Source organism: Podarcis melisellensis (assembly GCF_964234715.1).
Source record: "Podarcis melisellensis genome assembly, chromosome: 6".
NCBI classification, from domain to species: domain Eukaryota; kingdom Metazoa; phylum Chordata; class Lepidosauria; order Squamata; family Lacertidae; genus Podarcis; species Podarcis melisellensis.
Window position 1 is genome coordinate 93116901 of NC_138538.1, and position 27097 is coordinate 93143997.

At 45.1% G+C, this 27097-nt stretch overlaps 1 protein-coding gene across 1 annotated transcript in view; it reads right to left on the minus strand.

Moving 5' to 3' along the window:
- Nucleotides 1–27097, minus strand: part of LHX4 (LIM homeobox 4) — a gene marked incomplete at its 5' end in the record, with an annotated part of 71456 nt that overhangs the window by 21852 nt on the left and 22507 nt on the right. The window contains one exon of the mRNA XM_081915146.1: nt 15183–15354. Coding sequence (XP_081771272.1) covers nt 15183–15354 — 172 coding nt within the window. The remainder of the gene's footprint in view (nt 1–15182; nt 15355–27097) is intronic.

Consider the following 27097-nt stretch of genomic DNA (forward strand, 5'->3'; position numbering starts at 1 on the left):
TATAATGGCCCAATTATCTACCTCTGTGCAACGGCAGCTTTATATTTGTAAATGCTGACAATAAATATCAATACAACTACCGTTCACCCCCCACACCCTAATATTTAAGATATTGGCCTTATCACGCATGACACCAAATGCAATGTGGTTTTTCTTGATATCAAAAGCATCATCTCTGTTCAACAGCAAGGAGGAAGGACACAACCCAGGTGTTTGCCTCCCTCCTGCTGCCCTAGCTGAAATCCATGCTTTAGGACTGTGGCTCCACGCTTTACCTCTTCATCTTGCATCTAAATATCTCAGGCGTCTTCTGTGATTCATCCCATCCATATGACTCATGGCTGAAGGTGACAGCGGCCAGACTGGAAGAAGAGGGAGCCAGGAAGTGCCCTTCGCCTTCCCCAACCTCGTACCTCCAGATGTTCCAGACGACAACTCCTGTGATGGCTGGGCTGGTGGGAGTTGTAGTCTAAAACATCTGGCGAGCACCAGGTTGGGTGCTACTTCAAGACTATCCTTTTTAAATCGTTGCTTATTGTCTTCACAAAACAAACAGCAAAATAAAGTATAATAGGCAATTATGTGTGTCCTAAACAATTAGGAATTTCACAGGACTAGGCAAGATTCACTATTTCCTTGTGTATGCCTTCATATGATTTCATTTGATTCCAGGATCTTACAAAAGATCAAGGGCATCCTTTATCACATGGGTCTGTTGTTGTTGTTGTTTCTAAGATATCACTCCTGCTTTCCCCTTCCAATGGAGATGTCAACCAGATAGAATAAGCAAAAAAATCAAAGTAAATATAACAGCAGTCCAATTATTTAAAATATTTATGTAAATAACGTATGTTGCCATGCTAAAAACAACATTAAAAGAACCCAGGAAGCTGAAACTCACAGATAGTAAAACAGCAAAAGGATCTAAGGATGGTTGAGAAACAAGACTCAGAAAACATTTCTCTCCAATTATGGCTTTTTAAATGTGTTGGGAGGGGGTTGGCTTGTTTTTGTTTTACTATATATTTTGCACCTTTCTGTTGTGAATGGACCTGGGATCTTCAGATGAAGGGTGGTATATTATAACAACAACAACAGGGTAATCTGAGCTCTTGGGTAGGATGCTATACAATGGGTCGTGTTCCCAGCAACTGTACCTGAGAAGAGAGTGGCACATTCCCTCTCCTCAACCCCCCTTCCATTGTCCTTCTCCAGTTTGCCCCCCCTTGCTTCACCACTGCACTTCTCCTCCCCATTGTATGGTACCTTGCTTTGCTTTCTTTTCTGTACCCCTTTCGGAGACCTGTTCAAGTATCACATTGCGTGCATCCTGACAAGTAGGCTCCTAGTTCTGCAAGACATCACCTTCCGTAAGCCATGGTGGAAAGGCGAGAGACAGGTCCATCGGCAGAATGACCAGAGGAGGTGTGTTGGGGGGGGTGAGGAAACGGTGTGTGAGAGAGTTGAGCACTCCCCACAACCTCCACTGTACCTCCTCTCCATCCAAAGACACCTTTCAGCCAGTAAAAAACACTCAAGAAAGGCAAAAAGCAGGACAGGTGAGGGGGCAGCCTGAGCCCCAGCAGAGAGGCCTGGAAGGCTGCATTCGGTCCCTGCTGTCAGGAGCTTGTCCTACACTCGAGTAGGACCCTGGCAGAGACACATGCCCGACTGGCATGTTCCCTCCCTCCTGGTCAATCATTTGGGAGCTTCATAAGCTTTCTTCAGCCTGAACATTACAACAACCGATGCCAACAGACATCAGCACACTTAGGGATCCGCAGAGTTTGCGCATCATGCATAACAGACCTCAGCAACTCAGCATTTTGGCTAATCTACTTTATTTACATATAAACACACACGGAGCATTGCAACATGGCTCCCTCTCTCTCTAGCATCAGAAAGCAAAGAGAAAGAACAAAGGACAATAGTCCCACTTCACGGAACACAGTTACACAAACATCCTATCTCTGTCATTTCCCACTCTGTGGAGTCAAAACATATACCGTCATGTGAAAGAGAAACAATCCCATGACTGCAATCATGGAGCAGGAATTCTAACACCTGCTCCTGATACTCCCTATCCATGCCCTAACCAGGCACCTTTAACAAGCTTTGGTGCCCGGGACACATACCATTTTCTGGGTTGCCTCAGGCAGCAAAATGTCTTGGGCTGGCTGGAAGCAACATCTTTCCAGAGAGTGCCTTCCCCCCTCCGAAGCTTAGTGAAGTTAATTCCTCGCCTTTCTCTTGATACAGAAAAATAGGGGTGGTTGGCTTTTGCTGCCCAACTCCCCAAGGGACTGAGTCCCCTAAGTCCATGATCGCTCAGAGATGAATGGATGGAGGGCAGGATGAAGTGAAAGCAAGGCAGATCTTTGGTTTTCTGTTGCAATGGGGTTCCCTCCCCTCCTAGCAAGGAGGCAAGAGAGACCCAGAACCAAGATGAAAACCTCATAGAATCATAGAGTTGGACGAGACCACAAGGGCCATCGAGTCCAACCCCCTGCCAAGCAGGAAACACCATCAGAGCACTCCTGACATATGGTTGTCAAGCCTCTGCTTAAAGACCTCCAAAGAAGGAGACTCCACTACGCTCCTTGGCAGCAAATTCCACTGTCGAACAGCTCTTACTGTCAGGAAGTTCTTCCTAATGTTTAGGTGGAATCTTCTTTCTTGTAGTTTGGATCCATTGCTCCGTGTCCGCTTCTCTGGAGCAGCAGAAAACAACCTTTCTCCCTCCTCTATGTGACATCCTTTTATATATTTGAACATGGCTATCATATCACCCCTTAACCTCCTCTTCTCCAGGCTAAACATGCCCAGCTCCCTTAGCCGTTCCTCATAAGGCATCGTTTCCAGGCCTTTGACCATTTTGGTTGCCCTCCTCTGGACACGTTCCAGTTTGTCAGTGTCCTTCTTGAACTGTGGTGCCCAGAACTGGACACAGTACTCCAGGTGAGGTCTGACCAGAGCAGAATACAGTGGCACTATTACTTCCCTTGATCTAGATGCTATACTCCTATTGATGCAGCCCAGAATTGCATTGGCTTTTTTAGCTGCCGCGTCACACTGTTGGCTCATGTCAAGTTTGTGGTCAACCAAGACTCCTAGATCCTTTTCACATGTACTGCTCTCAAGCCAGGTGTCACCCATCTTGTATTTGTGCCTCTCTTTTTTTTGCCCAAGTGCAATACTTTACATTTCTCCCTGTTAAAATTAATCTTGTTTGTTTTGGTCCAGTTCTCTAATCTGTCAAGGTCGTTTTGAAGTGTGATCCTGTCCTCTGGGGTGTTAGCCACCCCTCCCAGTTTGGTGTCATCTGCGAATTTGATCAGGATGCCCTTGAGTCCATCATCCATGTCGTTGATAAGGGTTTTCATTTTGTCGTGGAGAAGGAGGACATCCCCTCTACAAGCAGTCAGAAATTATCTCACACGTAAGGTGGGGTTACTATGACTCAGGCAGGCTGAGGTGTGATATTCCTGAGGATTTAGCAAGTTTTACAGAGTTCCAGACACAGTTTACACGAAACATTAGCATTTGATAAGACAATCGGGGTGCCCGTCAGAGATCCTGCAATGCAGAGCATCTGGGCAAACAATGACAATTAATACAAAGGCGGTTCATAGATATATAGGAGAAGAATCCCTTCAGGAACTTCCCCTGACTGCTATCTGCCTGTGTTTTCTCAGGCAAGGGGGATTAAGGAGGCAGAGGAAATATTGAGAGTCTTTAGAAGAACCAAGATGGCTTTTGGGTTACTCTCCTGTACTATTTTAGACATGTGGGTTGTATACTTATGTTTACCTTGTGCAGTTATCTTAGAATTCCTATAACACTCTGAACAGTTCCAAGATCCTGATATGAATCCCCCATCTACGCCGGTGTTATCTGAAAGGACAAATGCACTCAAGGACAAAGTGCATGATTAATATCAGGTGTAGTTTGGCCCGGAGAGGTCTTTGGGTTTGAGTTCCAGGCTTCTTGCAGGAATGAGTAAGAAGGGATCAGCAGCTGAATGAGCAAGAAGTTTGCAAAGGGGTCTGTGACACAGGCTTTCAGCTTTCCTTTCCTCTCAGCTGTTACAGCAGAGGTGAAAGGATCTGTCCATTCCAAAAACAAAAGTGGTTTAGAAAGCCTGAATGAATTTTTTAAAAAATCCTGAACATTCCAGAGGATGCAGAAGCTCACAGGGCCATTCTGGAGACTTCTTAAAACCTCTGGGCAGTTGGGCAGCTTGAAACATCTAATGAGTCTCCCTATATAGAAAGCACTAACTTTTAAAAATAGTTATTATCTGTATTTTTAATAGATTTTTAAAATATTGTTTTAATTCTATTAGTGTTTTTAAAGATAAACGGACCCCTGATCGTTAAGTCCAGTCGTGGCCGACTCTGGGGTTGCGGCGCTCATCTCGCTTTACTGGCCGAGGGAGTCGGCGTACAGCTTCCGGGTCATGTGGCCACCATGACTAAGCCGCTTCTGGCAAACCGGAGCAGCACACGGAAACACCATTTACCTTCCCGCCAGAGCAGTACCTATTTATCTACTTGCACTTTGACGTGCTTTCAAACTGCTAGGTTGGCGGGAGCAGGGAACGAGCAATGGGAGCTCACCCCGTCACGGGGATTCGAACCGCCAACCTTCTGATCGGCAAGTCCTAGGCTCTGTGGTTTAACCCACAGTGCCACCCGCGTCCCTTCATTAATGTTTTTAATGACCTTCTAATCACTATCTTTTCTACATTTTTAGCTTTTTCTATTTTTGTCCCACTCTAGTCTCTAGTCTGAGAGAAAGACAAGACTCTTCTTCTTCCTATTATGTGCTCCTGATTCACTTCTATACTGAAAGGCACCTGACCAATTGAGTTTGCTCTTAAGGGCTCATCTACACTTCCACTTGTGCTGTGCCTAGAAACCACAGGTCCAAGCAGTTTTCTGTTTCCCTGGGAAAACTCCCTCTTTACCGCTGAATCTCCAATTCAGAGATCCGGAGGGTGTCAACATGAGAAAGGACCTTTTCTGTGGTGGCTCCCTGGAGTCCAAGACAGAAGAATGTCAAGAGAATACAAACTCGTTTCCAAGGAAGATCCTCAGACTAGAGACTCGGCTGCCTTCTATCTTCCCTGTAAATTCTGCGTGGACCCTGCATTTCATGTCTATGCCTTCAAGGTTGTTCTTCCATGGGGGGGGCAGAATATTACAGTAGAATTGGCTCCAAGGCTTATCCTACTGAGTGATGCCCACACGAGAGCCGTTACTTCCTTTAAAACCTGCTTATGTAATGCCATTAAAGAGGTTTTAACTAAAAGCAAAAACACTCATTTCTGCAGGGCAGATCAAGCAGCCATTTCCCCACTCCAGAGAGATCCAAACAACTGGCGAAATGAGGGGGGATATTAACTGTTGGATTAAAAAGCTCATTAATGCCAACAAAGGAGCACCGGAGGGAGGTCCACAGAGCAAAATATTATCTTACGACATGCCACTGGGAGCTTTGAAAGCTGCACAGGTCTTGGACAGCCAGCCAGCCAAGCATTATGTGATTTTTGAGTGTCCAGAGAATGAGATAGGAATGCTAACAAGCAGGTGTGCCAACGTGAATAAAATAGGGGGGGAGTAAGCCCTGCCCTAAGGGATGCGGGTGGCGCTGTGTGTTAAACCACAGAGCCTAGGGCTTGCCAATCAGAAGGTCGGCGGTTCGAATCCCCACAACAGGGTGAGCTCCCGTTGTTCGGTCCCTGCTCCTTCCAACCTAGCAGTTTGAAAGCACGTCAAAGTGCAAGTAGATAAATAGGTACCACTCCAGCGGGAAGGTAAACGTCGTTTCCGTGCGCTGCTCTGGTTCGCCAGAAGCGGCTTTGTCATGCTGGACACATGACCCGGAAGCTGTACGCCGGCTCCCTTGGCCAATAAAGAGAGATGAGTGCCGTAACCCCAGAGTCGGCCACGACTGGACCTAACGGTCAGGGGTCCCTTTACCTTTTAAGCCCTGCCCTGCATAATCACAAGATGTAGTGCATGCACACCATCAACTTGGGGGGAGGCCCTCCAATATTTATTGGGGGTGCCGAAACAACCTTGGCCCCTGGGAGTTGGCCTCTATGCTAATAGGGGATTCTTCATGTTTGCCATCGTTGTGAATCACCCTAAATCAAGCCTGAAAAGGGCCAGTTTTCAAGTTATTTGGTGAAATGGCTCTTTCTAAGCAATCACTTGTTTTCAGCTCCCATAATTCTTTGGATGTGTGCATGCCCTTCAAAGGTATATATTGTGTACACAGCATAGGTTTTACTCAGAGCAGGCCCGCTAAAATTAGTAAGACCTATCTGAATCATGTTCATTCATTTAAATGGGTTTACTACGAGTAAAATTTAGCTGAACACTACCCATAATCTCTAAAGACGGTTTACAAAATAAAAAAATAGATGCAGCAAACACCATCCCCAGGGAACCATTAGCTGTCCTCTTCCTGTTGCTGTAATCCCTTGCATAAACAAAACCCCCCACTCTCTACATTATGGCTTCAAATGATCCATGTTAATTGAGCATCTGGCCTATTACATGTTCCTCAGCTGCTAATGGCAAAAAAAGACAGGGCAGGCAGAAGCATCAGGTTTCATCCCAAGAGCCACAAACAAACCCTCAATCAAAATGGGAAGTTTGTTGGGGGTGGGGGTAGAGACTACAACAACAGTCACACCTCACATTTGAAGCTCCTTATGATACCACTAGGAACGTGGGTGGCGCTGTGGGTTAAACCACGGAGCCTAGGGCTTGCCGATCAGAAGGTCGGTGGTTCAAATCCCCGCAACAGGGTGAGCTCCCGTTGCGCGGTCCCTGCTCCTGCCAACCTAGCAGTTTGAAAGCAAGTCAAAGTGCAAGTAGATAAATAGGTACTGCTCCAGCAGGAAGGTAAACGGTGTTTCCGTGCGCTGCTCTGGTTCGCCAGAAGCGGCTTAGTCATGCTGGCCACATGTCCTGGAAGCTGTATGCCGGCTCCCTTGGCCAATAAAGCGAGATGAGCGCCGCAACCCCAGAGTCGGTCACGACTGGACCTAATGGTCAGGGGTCCCTTTACCTTTTATGATACCACTTGGCCATGATTTCCGCCAAAGAATTCTGGGAACTGTAGTTTGTTAAGGGTGCAGAGAGTTTGCTAGGAAACCCTATTCCCCCCCAAAGAACTACCGTCCCTCGAGTTTGCCTGTGAAGAGATTAATTGTTAAAGCAACTCTGGGAATTGTAGTTCTGTGAGCGGAGCAGGGCTTTCCTAACAACTTTCTGCAGAGGAATCTGTGCCATTAGTCTGCCATATGTCAGCATCAGTCTAAAGCAGGGGTAGACAACCTAAGGCCCGGAGGCCGGATGCGGCCCAGTTGCCTTCTCAATCTGGCCAATGGACGGTCCAGGAATCAGCATGTTTTTACATGAGTAGAATGTGTCCTTTTATTTAAAATGCATCTCTGGCTTATTGGTGGGGCATAGGAATTCATTTTCTCCCCCCCCCCAAAAAAAAGCATATAGTCCAGCCCACCGCATGGTCTGAGGGACGGTGGACCAGCCCATAGCTGAAAAAGGTTGCTGACCCCTGGTCTAAAGACTATTTCACAGGACAAGTCTGGGCTTGGCACCAGATATACCGTATTTTTCCATGTATAAGACGCCCCCATGTATAAGACACCTCCTATTTTGGGGGACTCCAAATTAAGAAAACACCCCTCAGCACTACCCGTGTATAAGACAAGCCCCAATTTCAAACCTAATTTTTTGGTTAAAAAACCTAGTCTTATACACTGAAAAATACGGTACACACAAAGAAGGAGTTGTAGCCTACCACTGCTCCCTGACAAACCTAGCATGATATGCATGCCAGGAAACATGCTTAAATTGTTAAGCGTGCACTTAAACAATTTAGGAGCACATCTTAAATAATGCAGTGTGTTTAATGCCCCCCCCAGGTTTTTTAAACAAGCTTACCCAACACTAGCTATGCTGTATTTAATGTTGGCATGCTAAAACTTTCTGCTGGTTCCCAGGCACATCTCACTGCTTCAGTCTGCTGTACAACAAATGTGTTTGGGAAAGATCAGGCGGAAACAGGAGGGCAATCAAAAATGGGCATTTTTGTGGGGGGCTTCCTGCCCTCTGGCACAGAACAGATGTGCTTGATGTGGGCAAGAGAGATTAAAATCAGACAAAGCAATAGTCCAATTTGGGCTTAAAAACACAGAGGTGGGGGGAAGGGTGTATTAGAGGGATTTGGGTCTCTAAGAAGGTTAAATTCCCACAAATAGCATTCACCCTGTGAGAGCTCTAGAGCAGGACAAAATTCCCTTTATTACATGCTTGGAGATTTTACTCCATTTAAAAAATGATCCAGTATTTTCCCACACGTCACCTCCTTGTGTTATACAGAGTCTCTTTCCCATAGCATCTACCTTTCCTCCCACCCCATTCCATTTTCCCCAAATCTGAATTTCCTCCCCGTCTACTACCACATAGCACAAGGACATATCTGTGGCACATTATCACAGTCAAACCAACAATTCATGCTTTGCCAGACAGACACATGAAGGGGCTGAGGCTCACAGAGCTTTCCTGTAAAATTTGCTAGAGAGAACTCTGTGAGATCACTTCCTTTGCCTGCCTCAGCAGGAAACGGTAACATGACATCCTTCCTTTCTGCCCTGACAGCCTCCTACTTTTTCATTTCACTTCTAAGATGACCTCATGTGCATATCTCTGCTCTGCAGCTCAGACACCATTTTTTATTTTTGTACTAAAAAGCAATGACAAACCTAGACAGCATCTTAAAAAGCAGAGACATCACCTTGCCAACAAAGGTCCGTATAGTTAAAGCTATGGTTTTCCCAGTAGTGATGTATGGAAGTGAGAGCTGGACCATAAAGAAGGCTGATCGCCAAAGAATTGGTGCTTTTGAATTATGGTGCTGGAGGAGACTCTTGAGAGTCCCATGGACTGCAAGAAGATCAAACCTATCCATTCTGAAGGAAATCAGCCCTGAGTGCTCACTGGAAGGACAGATCCTGAAGCTGAGGCTCCAATACTTTGGCCACCTCATGAGAAGAGAAGACTCCCTGGAAAAGACTCTGATGTTGGGAAAGATGGAGGGCACAAGGAGAAGGGGACGACAGAGGACGAGATGGTTGGACAGTGTTCTCGAAGCTACCAACATGAGTTTGACTAAACTGCGGGAGGCAGTGGAAGACAGGAGTGCCTGGCGTGCTCTGGTCCATGGGGTCATGAAGAGTCGGACACGACTAAACGACAACAACAAAACAGCTGCAGCATCCTGGTCCTTGGGTGAATTCTGGATGGATCAGCTATACAGACACACACACACCACCAGGCATCCCCTCCCCCAGCTGTCCTGGGATTTCCCTTCACCCAAATACACAAGGGTTAAGGGGTTTTGTGAAGGTCCCAGCATTTTTGTGGCAATTGGAGACTATGGAATTGGGGTGCTGATTCTATAGTCCCGGCCTGCATGATTAGGCCTCACTCACATAGCTCAGTCATTTACAGATTAGTTGCTCCCACAAGTGAATAAAAGACAACTTAGAGATGCAATATTAGAAGCCAAAGGGCATGCAGAGTTGGCAGTACATGAGCTGGGGTTTAAAAGAGGGAGACAGAGAGAGAGAGGGGGGGAAAGTGATACATTTTTTAATTAGAGTAACTTCAGTTGGTGAAGGAGTCCAGACTTTAGATCTACCTACACACATTTCATTTTTCATTTGTACACTGCTTTTCTATGTTATTAAAAACAAGGTGATTTACAAGCTGAAGAAACAACAAAATGGGCAGCAAAGATCACATACCTAATAACAATCTGATCCAATACACAAAAAAGTCATAATAAAAGCATAACTTTAAAATAAACGACTTGCATCAAACAAAGCCATACAAAAATCTGTTAGAATATAATAATAGTAATAATATATTACTTATACCCCACCCATCTGGCTGGGTAAAGAGTAAAATTAAAAATCAGCAAATAATATATAAACAGTTTACACTTAACAATTGCAATAAAGAATTACTAAGCTCTAATAAATAAAAAGAATGGCAAGTGACATGCATAAAATATTGCAGAACATACAAAACCATGTAAAAGGATCAAATTGAGAAAAGGGTGGAAAAAGCCATTGCCTGTTGGGCAGGACAAAGACTCTCTCCCCTCACTTGAACTGGCGATAATTAATTCTAAGCTATAGCAAGGTTATTTATTATTGATGACTGGTAGTAATTATCCAAACCCCAAACTGAGCTGTTTTAATGCTCAGCCCCAGAGGTTCTGGTGTCCCCTTGGGGTTCATGAGATTACAGTGAAACTAATATAGAAAACAGTTGGAAAAATGTATCTTTCCCTAAGGTTTTCCACCACATGCTGAATAGCTTTTCAATTAAGATGTAAACTTAAAAACAACTTGCCTCTTCCGCATGTAAGTAGCTGTAAACATCAAAGAACCTCCTGGCTGTTTGGTGAAACACAAGGGGACAAATATAGAAGCTGAGTTTTAGTCTGGAAGCCTTTCAAGCCCCTCATAGGTTGGCCATATCAGTAAGAATAAATCTCTGGTGGGCCTCAAGCAAGAAGAAAACTAGAATATGCATCCTTAGCACAACAAAATTTAAGAACTACTGTACTGACATTAAGTGTGAAGTCAGATGTAACATTTTGAAGAGTAACAGAGGCAGCTTCACAATGCACCACAGTAATTCAATATATCTTTTTCTCTGGAGTAGGTGCTAGGGGAAAAAACACAGTTCTGCAATTTTTTCGGTGTATTTTAGTTTAATAGGGCAATCCCAGCTGTGGAGGGCACCTACTGGCTAGCACCAATGCCATCGACAACACAATTCCCAGAGGAGGTATGCTATAGTTCTCTTTTAAATGATTGCATTAAAAACAAAAGCAAACCTTCAATTTTGTTTTCTTTTAGGTAAATCAACGAATATGAGCTGCTTATATATAAAAAAAGAAGAGGTGCCACGGTTCAGTCTCTCGGATCTCCAAATAAAAGACCTCGGACAGCAAGACTCGAAAGGACCCCACTGCCCAATTGTCAGCCAATATGAGGGTAGATAGTCCACCTGCCTAAATAAGTGCAAGACCTTTCCATATGGACGGTCACTCAATACATAACAGAAGGGACAAAGCTCATCCAGCATTTGTCAATGTATAAGGCAAGCTATGGTGCTGAGTTCACACTGTGTGAAGAACCAGCTAGAATAGCTCTTAAAATCTGCCAGTTTTTACTTCAATCCTTCCTGGAAGCCGTGTTAGATGTGTTTGAAGAATTAAACATTTCATGATTAAGGAATTATCTGTTTCTTAAACAACAGAATATGCATGCATCTCCTTACACATAACTGAGAATTACCGTATTTTTTGCTCTATAAGACTCACTTTTTCCCTCCTAAAAAGTAAGGGGAAATGTGTGTGCGTCTTACGAAGCGAATGCAAGCTGCACAGCTATCTCAGAAGCCAGAACAGCAAGAGGGATTGCTGCTTTTGCTGTGCAGCGATCCCCCTTGCTCTTCTGGCTTCTGGGATTCAGAATATTTTTTTCTTGTTTTCCTCCTCCAAAAACTAGGTGCGTCTTAGGGTCTGGTGCGTCTTATAGGGTGGAAAATACGGTACCTGTTTCCCTCCTTTTCCCAATGTAATTCAAGTCCGCATGCTCTTTTGCCCACAGAAATGGGTCCAGTGCAATGCGCATTGCCATGACTATTCTGTGTCCTCCCCACACCCTGCCCCCTGCCGTCAGTCCCCACAGCAGGCAGACAGGGCACCAGCTGTCTACCAAACTAACTGGGTCACTGAGGCTACAATCCTGTGCATGCTTACTCAGAATAAAGTCCATCTGTTTTAAATGAGGCTTACTCTCAGGTAGCTTTGCACAGGGCTGCAGCCTGAGATGCTGTACCTGGAACTGATCCCAGAGGCGCCATGCCCTCGTTCCATCAGTCCAATCCATGCCATGCCTAGGTTCCCCACTCCCGCAACTGAAGCAAAGCAGCTGCAAGGAGCAGATCAGGTTTTGATTAGGAGAAACATTAAAGTTAAAAGGGATTTATTTCTAATGCAAAACAGCTTGGAGGGATTGTTATATGCTGGAGGGTGTCTTGGGTTAAGCCACTGTGTTTGTGTAACCCCTTTGCCACTCCTTTAACTACTGAAGCACTGCTACTTAGTGCCTAGGATCCTCGTACCTACGGGACCGCCTCTCCCGGTATGCCCCACGGAGAGCCTCAAGGTCCATAAACAGCAACGCCCTAGAGGTCCCGGGCCCTAAGGAAGTTAGATTAGCTTCAACCAGAGCCAGGGCCTTTTCAGCACTGGCTCCGGCCTGGTGGAAGGCTCTGCCTCATGAGACCAGGGCCCTGCAGGATCTGATTTCTTTCCGCAGGGCCTGTAAGACAGAGTTGTTCCACCTGGCCTTTGGCTTGGAGCCAATTTGATTCCCTCCCCCTCTTTCTTTTTTCTTTTTCCTTTCTCCTCCTGTGGTGAGGCTGCATTTTACCATTTTAATGTTTCAATATTTTAATGTTGTATTTTAATCTTGTTTTTAAGTTGTATTCATTCAACTCGTTTTTATTATTGCTTGTTAGCCGCCCTGAGCCCGGCCTTGACTGGGGAGGGTGGGGTATAAATAAAAATTATTATTATTATTACTTCAAAGTTCCCTTCCTGATGCTACTGTGCAGTGACTGAATTTGCAAAGAGGTCTGTCACTGGCCAGACCAAGTGATGAGTAGCATGATGCTCAAGCAGGCCTTCACGAACACCTGTCCTGAACCCCAAAACAAAGACTTCACACCCAGGTAGATGGCCTAGAAGTGTATAATTTTCTTGCTGTATGCTTGTGAAACGTGGACCGCTTATAAACGCCATCTCCAACTCCTCGAAAGATTCCATCAACGGTGTCTCCAAAAAAAATTATACATCACTTGTGAAGATAGACAAACTAATGCCAGTGTACTGGAAGAAGCAAAGATCACCAGTGTTGAAACGATGATTCTTCAACATCAACTTCATTGGACTGGTCATGTTGTGCAGATGCCTGATTATCGTCTTCCAAAGCAACTACTCTACAGTGGACCCTCGGGTTATGTTACCTTCGGGTAACGTAACTTTCGGGTTGCGAACACGGCAAACCCAGAAGTGTATACTTCTGTGTCTCGCCACACATGTGCGCAGAAGTGGCGCCTCTAGATGCCGACTTTTCGGGATACATACGGACCCCCAGAACAAATTAAGTTCGTATCTGGAGGGTCCACTGTATTCTGAACTTAAAATTGGAAAGCGTAATGCTGGTGGTCAACAAAAGAGGTTCAAAGGCTCTCTCAAGGCAAATCTCAAAAAATGTAGTATAAACACTGACAACTGGGAAACACCGGCCTGCGAGGGCTCCAGTTGGAGAACAGCCTTTACCAAAGGTGTCGTGGACTTTGAAGACGCTCGAACTCAGGACGAAAGGGAGAAATGTGCTAAGAGGAAGACATGCTTGGCAAATCCACACCGTGATCAACTCCCACCTGGAAACCAATGTCCCCACTGTGGAAGGATGTGTGGATGCAGAATTGGCCTCCACAGTCACTTACAGACTCACTGTTAAGACCGTGTTCCTGGAAGGCAATCTTACTCGACCACGTGTGGTCGCTAAAGAAGAATAGAGATGAACTTGCCAGCCCAACCAACTAGGAGCAGAAGACAAGGTCAATTCTGTAGCTCCTCCAGAGTCATTCTTTGCTATAACCAGGGAGGAATCTATTGGCACTCTAGCTCCCTCTTGGATGGGCCCAGAATAGTTATTATCTGCCTTCTCATCAGCCCTAGGATGAGTTATTGGGATGGAAACGGAAGCTGCTGAAGGGATTGAGGGAGAAAACACAACAACTTGAGGAAGCCACGGCAATACACCATCATGGGTGTATCTGGGGCCCAGAATATGAGATGCACAAAGCCTATGGTGTCACCTGAAACACAAGCTCAAATTCTGCAAGCAGGGGAAAAAGAATATGTCTAATAGACACCAGTTAATAGATATAACAATACTCCAAAAATGTTTTGACATCAGCCAATTATCTGTTTTTTTAAAAAAAGCATCTAGATGAAGCTTCTCACACCCCTGGGCAGAGCTTGTCATTGCCACCTTAAAACTGCAGTTTAATTGGGACATAATAAACTACTTGAAGGCCTGAGGATTTCTTTGCCATCTTAATTAGGCAGTAAAGAAAAAGGCACCTGTTTTGTCCTTGATTCTACTACACACCTCTTCAGAACCTTCAAAAAGACTGTCAGATAAAAGTATAAAGAAAATGTGTCTTATGTTTAAAGGCCATTCAATAGTAAACTGTCAAAAGGTAGGGAGAAAAAACAAAACAGCGTCTGAGCTTTAACTACTCACAAATCTTCTACTCAAGGTGTGTCTACCAGGAGTTCCTTAACCCAATGCACTGGAATCCGAACAAAAGTGAGACAACTATGCCCTTTCAATGGATTAGGCTGAAGCCTCGTAAACATGAAAGAAGACAAACCTAGGGTAAAGAACATTAGAACTGGGAGTACAGGGAGAAGTGTCCCAGCATAAGTTATTTGCATAGGGCTAAACATGTCTCCTCAGAAGTAAGTTCTCAATAGCTATTTCAATCCTCCCAAGAAGAAAATGTTGGCCGGAAAATACATACTGCTCTTGCTGCCCCCATCTGACTATAAGGAAGTAGATGTGTTGGACGGAAAAACAATTACATTGGCCATAATTATGTCAAGGGAGCAAAACTGGAGCTTTCTGTGAAGCAAGCAGGATATATATCTATGTATCTGTATAAAATAAATACCGTTGCCACAGAATCAGAATATGATATTAATTAAAAATACTGTACCCAGATTTTCTATAGCACTTTTATCAAGAATTTCATAACAGTAATATTTACAGCAATCCTGTATGGTAGGTCTGCATTATCATCATGGTTTGCCTGCTTGCCCTTTCAGTCACAAAGTGATCTCTCAATTATTCCAAGCGAAAATTGTATGTTCAAGTATCAGCAAACATCCCCTTTTGAAATGAAATGAGATTGCAGATCCTGCAGCTACTTAGAGGGCTAGCAAACTCCCCGAGGTGAAACTGGAAAGTTCTCTGCACCTACTTGAAGAAGTCTTCTTTGCAATAGACGCTCCCGGCTCTGGAGAAACAGCGGTCTGCCAGCTGCATTTGGCAATCTGCGCACTTGAGGCAAGAACCGTGCCAGTGGCGGTCGAGGACTTTCAAGATGAATTTATCCAGGATGTGCTGGTTGCAGCCGGCACACTGGGGGATCTCTGGCGGAGGAAGAAAGAACATCAGCCAAAAAAAAAAAACCTACCCAAAAACACTGCAGAGCAAGAGAAGACTTCAAGGCGTGACCGTTTCCGACCTAGAGGGATAATGGCAACAACCTAATCTGTTGCTTGAACCACTGAAGTGAGGAAAGGTGTATTGGAACTGCTGGTTCAACATGTATAACAAACAGTGCTCCTAACAAAAGGATATCTCATATTCCACTGCTGTTCGCACACCATTTCTGTCTGGACTTACCATCCGTACCAATTTGGCCATTTCTCTCGGTTCGCTACATGAACTAGCCTCAAACCAGCACAAGAGCTCAGGGCAGCTGCCACACAGCTTGTAGGAGCTAGGAGTGGAGATCAGCTCTTGCGCAGAACTGTGACACAGAATTTACTGTGAAAACCCATCCCTGTGACTTGCAGGAATTGTGAATATTAAAACAGGCACACCCTGGATCTCGTAGCCCAAGTCTCCTGCTGGTGTTGTTTTATGGCATATTTGGCATATTTCAATTACGGGTGCTTATATAATAGGATTGCTTTATTGTGTATATATTTTCATTTAAAATATGTTTGTATTTTGAGGTTCATATCATTGGTTATTATACGTGTAAACAATGAAATTATTGGTTGTGATACTTGTAAACAATGAAATCGTCATCGTCTGAATTGGGGCCTCCAAATATTGCACCCATTTAACAGCTTTGTCCAGTATATACACCAATTGACTCAAATAACAGAGAGGAGCAGGAGGTAGGTGGGGGGGGAGCCATGGTGGGTGACGAGCGCTGGAGGTGGTGAATGGCAAGATCCTTTGGGGGGCCCAGATTTGCTGCCTGCCCGCCAGCTGTCCCCAGCCTGCTGCTCAAGGTTGACTGCCTCACTGAGCCTCTGGGCTGGCTGGCACCGGGTGGAAAGGCCCTGTATAAATTAATATATATGTCCAAATAAGTTGTTATAGGTAGATCTAGATAGGATTGCCATTCCCCTCCCCAGTTTAAGCCCAACAACTCAAGAGGGCTTCTGCCTATATATAAAGTGTCTGTCTGCAGGCAGAACAGGTAATACTGATGTGCATATCTGTGTGTTCGTCTCTATTTCTATCCGCCTATAGTTCGAAATAATGGAATGTGTTGTAAAAATCTGCCAAGGGAGATTACCCAGTAAAAGCAATGCGCATAAATTCTGATATACATGCCTGAAAGAAGATTGATTTCTGAGGAGTCAAACGGCAGAGCAGCTTTAGTGTAATATTGCAAGAAATGTTTATGCATCAGAGCCTTCCTGTTCTGCTATCCTCTTGGGTAGCGATGGAGTGGCAGGAGACTGGCTCACAGTAAATATCAAGGATTTGTTGCCTTTTGGTGCTGCTACAAATCCTCTGGATGGCCGGGAAAGACTTATCAGGAGCAAGAGCGATGGAACCTTTTGTATTGGAATCCAAATGAAACAGCCAAGCTGATTGGCTTATTTATTGAGGAGCCTTCTATTGCTGGAGACAGGCGTTGGTTTTGAAGAGAACTGAAGGTGGAATGATAGACCCATGGCTGCCCCTGCTGTACAGACATAACCAACCACCGTCTCTGGAGTCAGAGAGCATGCAAGGTTCTGTAGTCCATCAAAAACTCGCAAGACATCTTTCTCCAGAGATGACCATGGGACAAAGGAAACAATGGGTACACTATACTATACACCTGTATCTATTTTTCAAAAAAAATTAGTTTTTCCGTATTTTGAAATTTAGAAACAATTATCAAACAACCAACATAAAAAGAGAATTCTGAAGAATCTCATGGACTTCCCTCCTCTCCTTTGTGGGCCCTCATATTAACATTTTCCTCCTGCATCTTGTCTATTAAAGGTAAAGGGAACCCCGACCATTAGGTCCAGTCGTGACCGACTCTGGGGTTGCGGCACTCATCTCACTTTATTGGCTGAGGGAGCCGGCGTACAGCTTCCGGGTCATGTGGCCAGCATGACTAAGCCGCTTCTAGTGAACCAGAGCAGTGCACGGAAATGCCGTTTGCCTTCCCACTGGAGTGGTACCTATTTATCTACTTGCACTTTGACGTGCTTTCGAACTGCTAGGTTGGCAGGAGTTGGGAGCTAGGTTGGCAGGAGCAACGGGAGCTCACCCCGTTGCGGGGATTCAAACCGCCGACCTTCTGATCAGCAAGTCCTAGGCACTGTGGTTTAACCCACAGCACCACCCACGTCTAACCTTGTCTATAACTCACATCTATTAAATCTCCATTATAACCAAAATTCAACATTGCTATTCCAATAGTTTTAATAGTTTACAATGCTTTTTAAGGTAAATTATATATTTCCTCCGTCGTATACCTGTATCAAACCACCTTCAGCTTTTCAGAGCAACTGTCTCCTACTCTAAACGCAACAACCATCAGGAGCTGAGGCTTTTTTAAAAGACCTGTGAAAAATGCTGTTTAAACACATCGTGATTAACAGAGCACATTCAGTTCCTGAATCCACAGATGAATGCAATTCACTTCTAGATTCCCCTCCTGTTCCTCCTGTCTCCTCCACCAAACGCTTTGTTCTGCTTCCAGGTTCAAAACATTAGAAAAGCAATAGGAAGCTGCCTAGACCAAGTTGGACAAGTGGTGCATTTAGCTCAGTATTGTCTGACTGGCAGCACCTCAGTTGTCCTATCAGGAGATGCCAAGAGACCTTCCCGCATGCAAAGGCATGCACAATACCATTTGCTCAGCACTTACTGTATTTTTTGCTCTAAAAGACGCACTTTTTCCCTCCTAAAAAGTAAGGGGAAATGTGTGTGCGTCTTATGGAGCGAATGCAGGCTGCGCAGCTATCACAGAAGCCAGAACAGCGCTCCCTCTCGCAGTTCTAGCTTCTGGCTTAGCCCCTCAGTCCCTTTCCCCACCTCCCGGAAAAGCTCCCAAGAGCCACGCTCCCTTTAAAGAACCGTGTGGAGCGTGTGTGAGGCTCTTGGGAGCTTTTCCCCGAGGAGGGAGAAGGGCAGCTCCCTTTAAAGAACCGCATGGTTCTTTAAAGGGAGCACTGAGCAGAGCCTGTGATGTATACAGCCTCTGCTCAGCGCTCCCTTTAAAGAATATTTTTTTTCTTGCATTCCCCCTCTAAAAAACAGGTGTGTCTTATGGTCAGGTACGTCTTAAGGAGCGAAAAATATGGTAAGTGAAAAATAAGAAGAGTGCTTCTGACCATGTCCTGCCCAAGTTCAACTGGGCTCACGCTGCAAATCTTTGATCAAACAGAACGGTCTTTTCAGCAAGCCACCAGCTGAACGGCTCTGAAGCTGTCTGATGACTCCGGCAAGGCCAATTTGTTTTTATTTTTTTAGGAAGGAGCGAAACCAGTGGGTTTCAGATGACCCAGTGGGGATCATGCTGTTCTTAACCAAGCCACTGCAATATAGCAACCCCAGCCACACGTCCCAGCAATGTGGCTGGGAAGCTGTGCTAAGTAAATCCAATATGCAGAAAAACATTGTTGTGGAGAGGGCTGGGGTTAGTGCTGTGCCCTCGTCCAGGGATAACTAATGCCAAAAGGGAGCATTCGTTGAATGAGTCAGCCACCAAGTTGCACAAGAACATTTTAATTAGATTGTTGCATTTTTTAAATAGGATGTAGTACATAAGTCGTGCACTGTCCTTCTTAGTTGTTTGACTACCGATAAAGACTGCTGGTGCAAGCCTATTCAAAGTCATCTAGGAAGGTAGCCCCAACACCACCTATGGGGGGCTGAAGGAGGGTTTTACTATCAGATTTCTAAAAACAGGACTATCTCTGTGAGATTCCTTAAGTCAGGGGTAGTGAACGTGGTAGCCTCCAGAGCCTGTGGCACTCCAGTTCCTGTCAGTTCCAGCCGGCATGGCCAATGGTCAGGCACCATGGGAATTGGCGCTGTGGGTTAAACCACAGAGCCTAGGACTTGCCGATCACAAGGTCGGCGGTTCGAATCCCTGCGACAGGGTGAGCTCCTGTTGCTCGGTCCCTGCTCCTGCCCACCTAGCAGTTCAAAAGCACGTCAAAGTGCAAGTAGATAAATAGGTACCACTCCGGCCGGAAGGTAAACGGCGTTTCCATGCACTGCTCTGGTTCGCCAGAAGCTGGTCACATGACCTGGAAGCTGTACGCCGGCTCCCTTGGCCAATAAAGCAAGATGTGCGCCGCAACCCCAGAGTCGGCCACGACTGGACCTAATATTCCCTTTACCTTTACCTTTAATCAAAGTATTTGACTTGACAAAAGAGTATTAATTGCATGGAATATTTCGGGCAGCAGCAGACTGGAGCGGTGAGCTCAGGAAAAGCTTTGCCTCTGCTGTTTGGCAAGACTGCTGCTTTGCGTTAGATCTCAGGCTGGATCTAGACCCATCAAAAATGCGTTTCAGGAAAACGCGTTGTAAACTTCATAATGGGAAATCACGTTGGCGAAAGACGGGGCTCCACAGTGCCATCTGGTGTCACTGTGTTATAAAATGCTTTTCCTTTACTAATGTAGCCGAGTCTTCAGTGTCCTCCCCACTGACCTCCAAAACAATAACTGAGCCCTTTCCATCACTATTTGTATGTTTATCGCAATGCTGAGATTCTGTTTTACCCTTACAATAGCTCACAATAACAAAATTTAAAATTAAAACAATCAATCACATTAGATGGAATGGCCCTGCCCAAGAGTTATTGATTGTTGCTTTCCTAATCCATCCCACCTGGTTGTCCCACATGGCACAAAATGGAAGCCCACTAAAATGTGGCAAAATGCCTCCCTCGCTTCAACGGTGAAAGACTAAAATAAGCAGGAGTCAATAAAAAATCTATACGCCCGCTTTGTCTTCTTAAATAGAATTGTCTTTTGTGTGAATGGCTGCCAAGCCAACTCTTCCACTGCTATCATAGGCCTGGCAAACAGCTTTCATTTATCTAATTTATTTTAACTAAATTATTTAACATAACAGGAATCATGTTAATGGAATTCTGCATAGTGACCAGATTAGAGTCTAGCGCTTTAAAGCAACAAATGTCTCCAATTCACCTCTGAGCTAACACCCATCTTATTAAAATAAATATGTTTCCTCTGCATTTGCCTCTCAGTAGACATTCAGCACAATACGTAATTGGATTAGCGTTGCTGTTTAATTGACTAGCTACAAATTCATTTCCCTCGTTTGTCCTCATGCACCTTCCCACTCGCCCACCCCAGACACACCTCCAGGACTTGCCAAGATCACAGAATGTACAGGAAAAGGAGGAGACTTAGAATCATAGAATCACAGAATTGAAGAGGGATCCCGAGGGTAATCTAGTCCAACCCCCTCCAATACGGGAATCTCATCACATGGAACCCCGCAATCAGTGGCGTAGCGTGGGGGATGCAGGGGGGCCGGCCGCACCGGGCGCAACATCTGGGGTTTAGGGTTAGGGTGCGCAAATGCACGGGTTAGGGGGCACAAATTACTTGCCTTGCCCCGGGTGCTGACAACCCACGCTACGCCACTGCCCGCAATTGAATCATGTTGGTGGATCCACAGTAGGGATGTAATAAGCTTTTGAACTAGTCTTGTACAAAAAGGCAACAGGAATTAACCCTCCCTTCTTTTTTGTTTATTATTTGTGTATCTTAAGGGTTTGAAAACTGTTCTACATTCAGAAAATGAACAGTGTACAGAAGTGGAATATAAAACAGTATTGAAATATAAAAATTGAACTGGAATGTAAAACTGCAGAAATAAAATAGACTGGCAGTGCGATCCTAATTGTGTCTACTCAGGAGTAAGGTAAAGGTAAAGGTACCCCTGCCCTTGCGGGCCAGTCGTGTCCGACTCTAGGGTTGTGCACCCATCTCACTTAAGAGGCCGGGAGCAGTGCTGTCCGGAGACACTTCCGGGTCACGTTGCCAGCGTGACTAAGCTGCTCTGGCGAGCCGGCACCAGCGCAGCACACGGAAACGCCGTTTACCTTCCCGCTATAAAGCGGTACCTATTTATCTACTTGCACTTAGGGGTGCTTTCGAACTGCTATGTGAGCAGGAGCTGGGACCGAAAGACGGGAGCTCACCCCGCCGCAGGGATTCGAACCGCCGACCATGCGATCGGCAAGCCCTAGGCGCTGAGGTTTTTACCCACAGCGCCACCCGCGTCCCTACTACTCTGGAGTAAATCCTATTAAATTTGTTGGGGCTTGTTGTGGGGGTTAGGTTTACGGCCTAATTTGAGAAGGTTTGGGAGAAAATAAGTTTTCAGCAAATGAACTGGTAAAGGTAAAAGTAAAGGGACCCCTGACCATTAGGTCCAGTCGTGACCGACTCTGGGGTTGCAGCGCTCATCTCGATTTATAGGCCAAGGGAGCCTGTGTACAGCTCCTGGGTCATGTGGCCAGCATGACTAAGCCACTTCTGGCGAACCAGAGCAGCACACGGAAACGCCGTTTGACTTCCCGCCGGAGCGGTACCTATTTATCTACTTGCACTTTGACGTGCTTTCGAACTGCTAGGTTGGCAGGAGCAGGGACCGAGCAACAGGAACTCACCCCGTCGCGGGGATTCGAACCACCGACCTTCTGATTGGCAAGTCCTAGGCTCTGTGGTTTAACCCACAGCGCCACCCGCGTCCCTAATGAACTGGTACCGCAATACTAAAAGCATATGCTCAAATCACAGCATGCTTTATCTAAAGTGGCACGTGGCAGAATCGAAGGATTTTCATTCACAGGTCAAAGTAACCAGGTTGGGATGTGGAGAAGAGGTGGCTCTTCAGATACCCTCCTGCAGAACAATAGAGGGCTTTCCGTTCCTTGAAAGTAGTTCAGTAGCAGATTAGCAACTAGCGCAATGCTTTTAACAGTGGTGATGGGATGCTCCACAAAGTAACTGTGCAGCAGTATTCTGTATTAGCTGAAGCTTCCAAACCATATCTAAGAGCAACCCCACATAAAGCACATTTAGTGCGATAGTGTCTTGAGCCCTTGGCCCTGAAACCAGACCCTCCAAGTGTCCCTGTTTTGCAGGGACGTCCTTGATTTAGAGAAGTCCCAGTTTCTCATTTGATCCCAGAATGTCCCGCTTTTCCTTAGGATGTCCCTATTTCCATTGAAGAAATGTTGGAGTTATCTGACCCACACAGCTGTCTGAAGGCAATCCTGTACGGTGGTACCTCACGTTATGTACTTAATCCGTTCCAGAGGTCTGTTCTTAACCTGAAACTGTTCTTAACCTGAAGCACCACTTTAGCTAATGGGGCCTTCTGCCGCCGGAGCACAATTTCTGTTCTCATCCTGAAGCAAAGTTCTTAACCTGAAGCACTATTTCTGGGTTAGCGGAGTCTGTAACCTGAAGCGTATGTAACCCGAGGTACCACTGTATAGGGAAGTTTTCTTAATGTTTAATGTTTTATTATGTTTTTATATATGTTAGAAGCTGCCCAGAGTGGCTGGGGCAACTCAGTAAGATATATAAAGGGGTATAAATAGTAAAAATTCTCAACCATGGAACCTTTTGTGAAGTTATCTTATCTAATCTCCTAGCCTTGGGACTGAGAGGCTGCACATCTTCCAGTGAGAGAGCGTTGGCTAGCTCACTCTCTTCCCGTTCTTCTTGCTGTTCACCTCCCAGTTATACCCAACTATTGTGCTCCAAACTGTGCCCCTCAGCAAACCATTGTTCCAAATCAAGACTACTCCACTGCTCCTGTGGAGTTTCAGCCATGATCAGGCCATTCCTCAACAGAGTTTAACTCCTCAGCCTGGTCTCTGAGACCTAGAAAAATGTTGGAGGGTATGTGAAACTATTGCATGAAACATCTGTAGGTAATTTAAGAAGGGCTTTTTAAAAATGGTAAAATACAATATAAGGAGAATTTGGAAGGCTCTGCTTAGATCAGGCATGGCCAAACCTGGCCCTCCAGATGTTTTGGGACTACAATTCCCATCATCCCTGACCACTGATCCTGTTAGCTAGGGATGATGGGAGTTGTAGTCCCAAAACATCTGGAGTAGAGCACCAAGTTTGGCCATTCCTGGCTTAGATGAAACATATTTAGGAAAGAGGAGGTGAAGGAATTTCAATAAAATTACTGAAATTTTTCATATGGCTTTGGCACACCTTACAGGCCTATAATTATTTCATAAGCCTCTTATATTACAATTTTTTTTTCAAGTGGGGCTTTTTTAAGGCCCTAGGAATGGCCTTAGAAGCTTTTATGTGTTTGGCTCTTTTCAATCTGACTCTTGACCAGTATTGTTAAAAAAATAGGAAGCAATACCTTAAAATGTTAGAGTGCTAAATATGACAAAGATTAATGACTCTCCAGGATTCTCGGAACTGACTAGGGATTTGGAAAATGTCTTAATCGGGCACTTTGCACATCATTAATATCAGAACATCCTGAGTACTTTGCTCCTGAAACTTCAAAGTGTTTCATTGTCCTTCAGAGTAACTGAAACTGCCTGGGCAGAGAACTTGCTTGGAGCTCCAAACACATTTTAGAACTGTTTCTTAAGACTGTTGGGACCTTTCAGGTTCAGCACATGAAATAAGCATCTGATAAGCAATGGAGAGTAGGGAGATCTGAATGCTTTCCTTGTGGAAACACTTATTTTGGAAGAATATCACCACACATACACCCCACTCCAGCAACACAAATTGCAATAATTTGACACTGGAAAAATGTGATCCCCATTTACCACTTCAGTATTATTTTAATTGGGACACGGGTGGCACTATGGGTTAAACCACAGAGCCTAGGACTTGCCAATCAGAAGGTCGGCTGTTCGAATCCCCGTGACGGGGTGAGCTCCCGTTGCTCGGTCCCTGCTCCTGCCAACCTAGCAGTTCAAAAGCACGTCAAGTGGAAGTAGATAAATAGGTACCACTCCAGTGGGAAGGTAAATGGCGTTTCCATGCGCTGTTCTGGTTTCACCAGAAGCGGCTGGCCAGATGACCCGGAAGCTGTCTGCAGACAAACGCCAGCTCCCTCGGCCAGTAAAGCGAGATGAGTGTGCAACCCCAGAGTCGTCCGCAACTGGACCTAACGGTCAGGGGTACCTTGACCTTTACCTTTATGACCAAAAATATGTAGTTGGTATCCATTACTTAGCTCTCCCCTATGGCTCCTAGAAGATGCCCTGACCAAAAATATGACGGTGCTAAATGCTCCCACTAGCCTGCCAGGTTAGTTTAATCCAGCCAACTGTTTTTCTGATTCCAAGGTGATATGAAAGTTCTGCCTGTAGTGGCTATTTCACATGCAGTTCATCACTTGTTATAATCGCCTGAGAAGCATGCATGTGTGAAACAGTGTTAAGCTCAGTTATGAATCCGGATAGATAACTCTTCTACCATACGTGGTGGGAGTATAAAAAAGTAAAGTGTTTCTGGGAAGCAATATATAATGAATTGAAAAAGATGTTAAAATATACTTTTGTTAAGAAACCAGAAGCCTTTCTTTTAGGGATTACAGGAAAAGAAATAAGAAGAAAAGACTGTAAACTTTCCCAGTATGCAGTTACGGCAGCAAGAATTTTAATGGCCCAGAAATGGAAACAAGAGGAAATACCGACGATTCAAGAATGGAGAATGAAACTGACTGACTATGCGGAACTGGACAAACTGACGGGGAAAATAAGATATGCCCGAAACCAAAAGTTCATTGAGGATTGGGGAAAATTTGTAGAATATCTGAAAAATATATGTGAGGTACAAACAACGCTAGTGGGGTTCCAAGAAGCACTGTAAAAAAATTTAAGAGGTATTGTTGAAAGAAAATAGAAAAAGGAGGGAAGACAAATGGCAATGCAATTAAAGAAATGCATATTGAAGGGTAAAAATGGATGATTACCAGAGAAGCTGAAGGAAGACCAAAATTTGTACTTTGTTAAAATCAGTTAAAATTTGGATAAAATTATATGATTGTATTGAAAACTAATAAAAATAATTATAAAAAAAAAGAATCTGGATAGATAACTCCCCCCCCCATTCCTGCCCACCTTCTCAATTGCTCACAAATAGGTGCTTAAATGTGCATCAAAACACATGTCAGAAACCTGCCACCAACCACTCATGAAACATGGGTACCATCAAAGGCACCAAAGACTTCTGCATCAATCTACCGTAACTCAAAACGGTCATGCTCTCCTTAATTCCCTGAACCACCTCTCTCTCACTGTAGGAGTACAATTTCACTGAACTGCATACGTACAAAACAAGCCCCACAGAATAAAATTATGAAATGCAAAATAAGTAAGGCTTACTGAATCAACTTTGTTGTTGTTGTTTAGTCGTTTAGTCGTGTCCGACTCTTCGTGACCCCATGGACCAGAGAAACGCCAGGCACCTCTGTCCTCAACTTTAGTATGTGCCGTGTTCTCAGAATTCTTCATCAGCATCCCGAAGGCAGTGTAACAACACATTCAGAGAAAACTCAAAAGCTGCGTAACCTTGCACTAGCAAATATTAATCGCCTTTTCAAACTGTAACAAATTGCACCTGATAATCTGGCCTAGAAGCAGATGCAGCTGTGCAACAAGCTGAGATTGGGGAGTCTGTTGCCATTTATTTACATCAAGGGAACATTTTTCCTCGCTTAACTAATATGAACCTTGTTATCTCCCTCCTTTGTCCAACTTATGAGCACTTAGGTAGTCTCTTCCATCCTCTCAATCTCTCTCTCTCATGTGTAGCTGAGCTTGCTTTCAGCAGCCACAGATCTGATTAGGTTACCAGCTAATGGACCTACTCCTTTAACCCTAAGTCAGTGTCTTTCAGAGAAGCTAAGTGCTGGAAGGAGGGTCCTTGCATGATTCAGAAGACGACACAAGACAATGTCCTCTCTTTTAACAACCTGTTCAAACAATATTTTCATTGAGCCCCACAACTGTTTGAGTGAAAGGAGGGTGGGGAAAGGTGCCAGAATTTCCAGTCAGTTCAGCACAGCATCTAAAAGCTAGGCTCTAGGCCAGTGGTTCTCAACCTATGGCTCCCCAGATGTTGTTAGACTACAACTGCAATCATCCCTGAGCTCTGGCCTTGCTAGCTAGGGGTGATGGGAGTTGTAGTTCAACATCTGGGGACCCACAGGTTGAGAAAGGCTGCTCTAGGCTTTTCTGAAACCCTATCTGCCTGCAGACTGAGGGCTAAGACCCTATCTGCCTGCAGACTGTCTCGCCAGAGTGGTACATGCTCTGGTTATCTCCCGCTTGGACTACTGCAATGCGCTCTACGTGGGGCTACCTTTGAAGGTGACCCGGAAACTACAACTAATCCAAAATGCGGCAGCTAGACTGGTGACTGGGAGCGGCCGCCGAGACCATATAACACTGGTCTTGAAAGACCTACATTGGCTCCCAGTACGTTTCCGAGCACAATTCAAAGTGTTGGTGCTGACCTTTAAAGCCCTAAACGGCCTCGGTCCAGTATATCTGAAGGAGCGTCTCCTCCCCCATCGTTCTGCCCGGACATTGAGGTCCAGCTCCGAGGGCCTTCTGGCGGTTCCCTCACTGCGAGAGGCCAAGTTACAGGGAACCAGGCAGAGGGCCTTCTCGGTAGTGGCGCCCGCCCTGTGGAACACCCTCCCATCAGATGTCAAAGCGATAAACATCTGCCTGACATTCAGAAGACATCTGAAGGCAGCCCTGTTCAGGGAAGTTTTTAATATGTGACATTTTAGTGTATCTTTCATCTTTGTTGGAAGCCGCCCAGAGTGGCTGGGGAAACCCCGCCAGATGGGCGGGGTACAAATAAT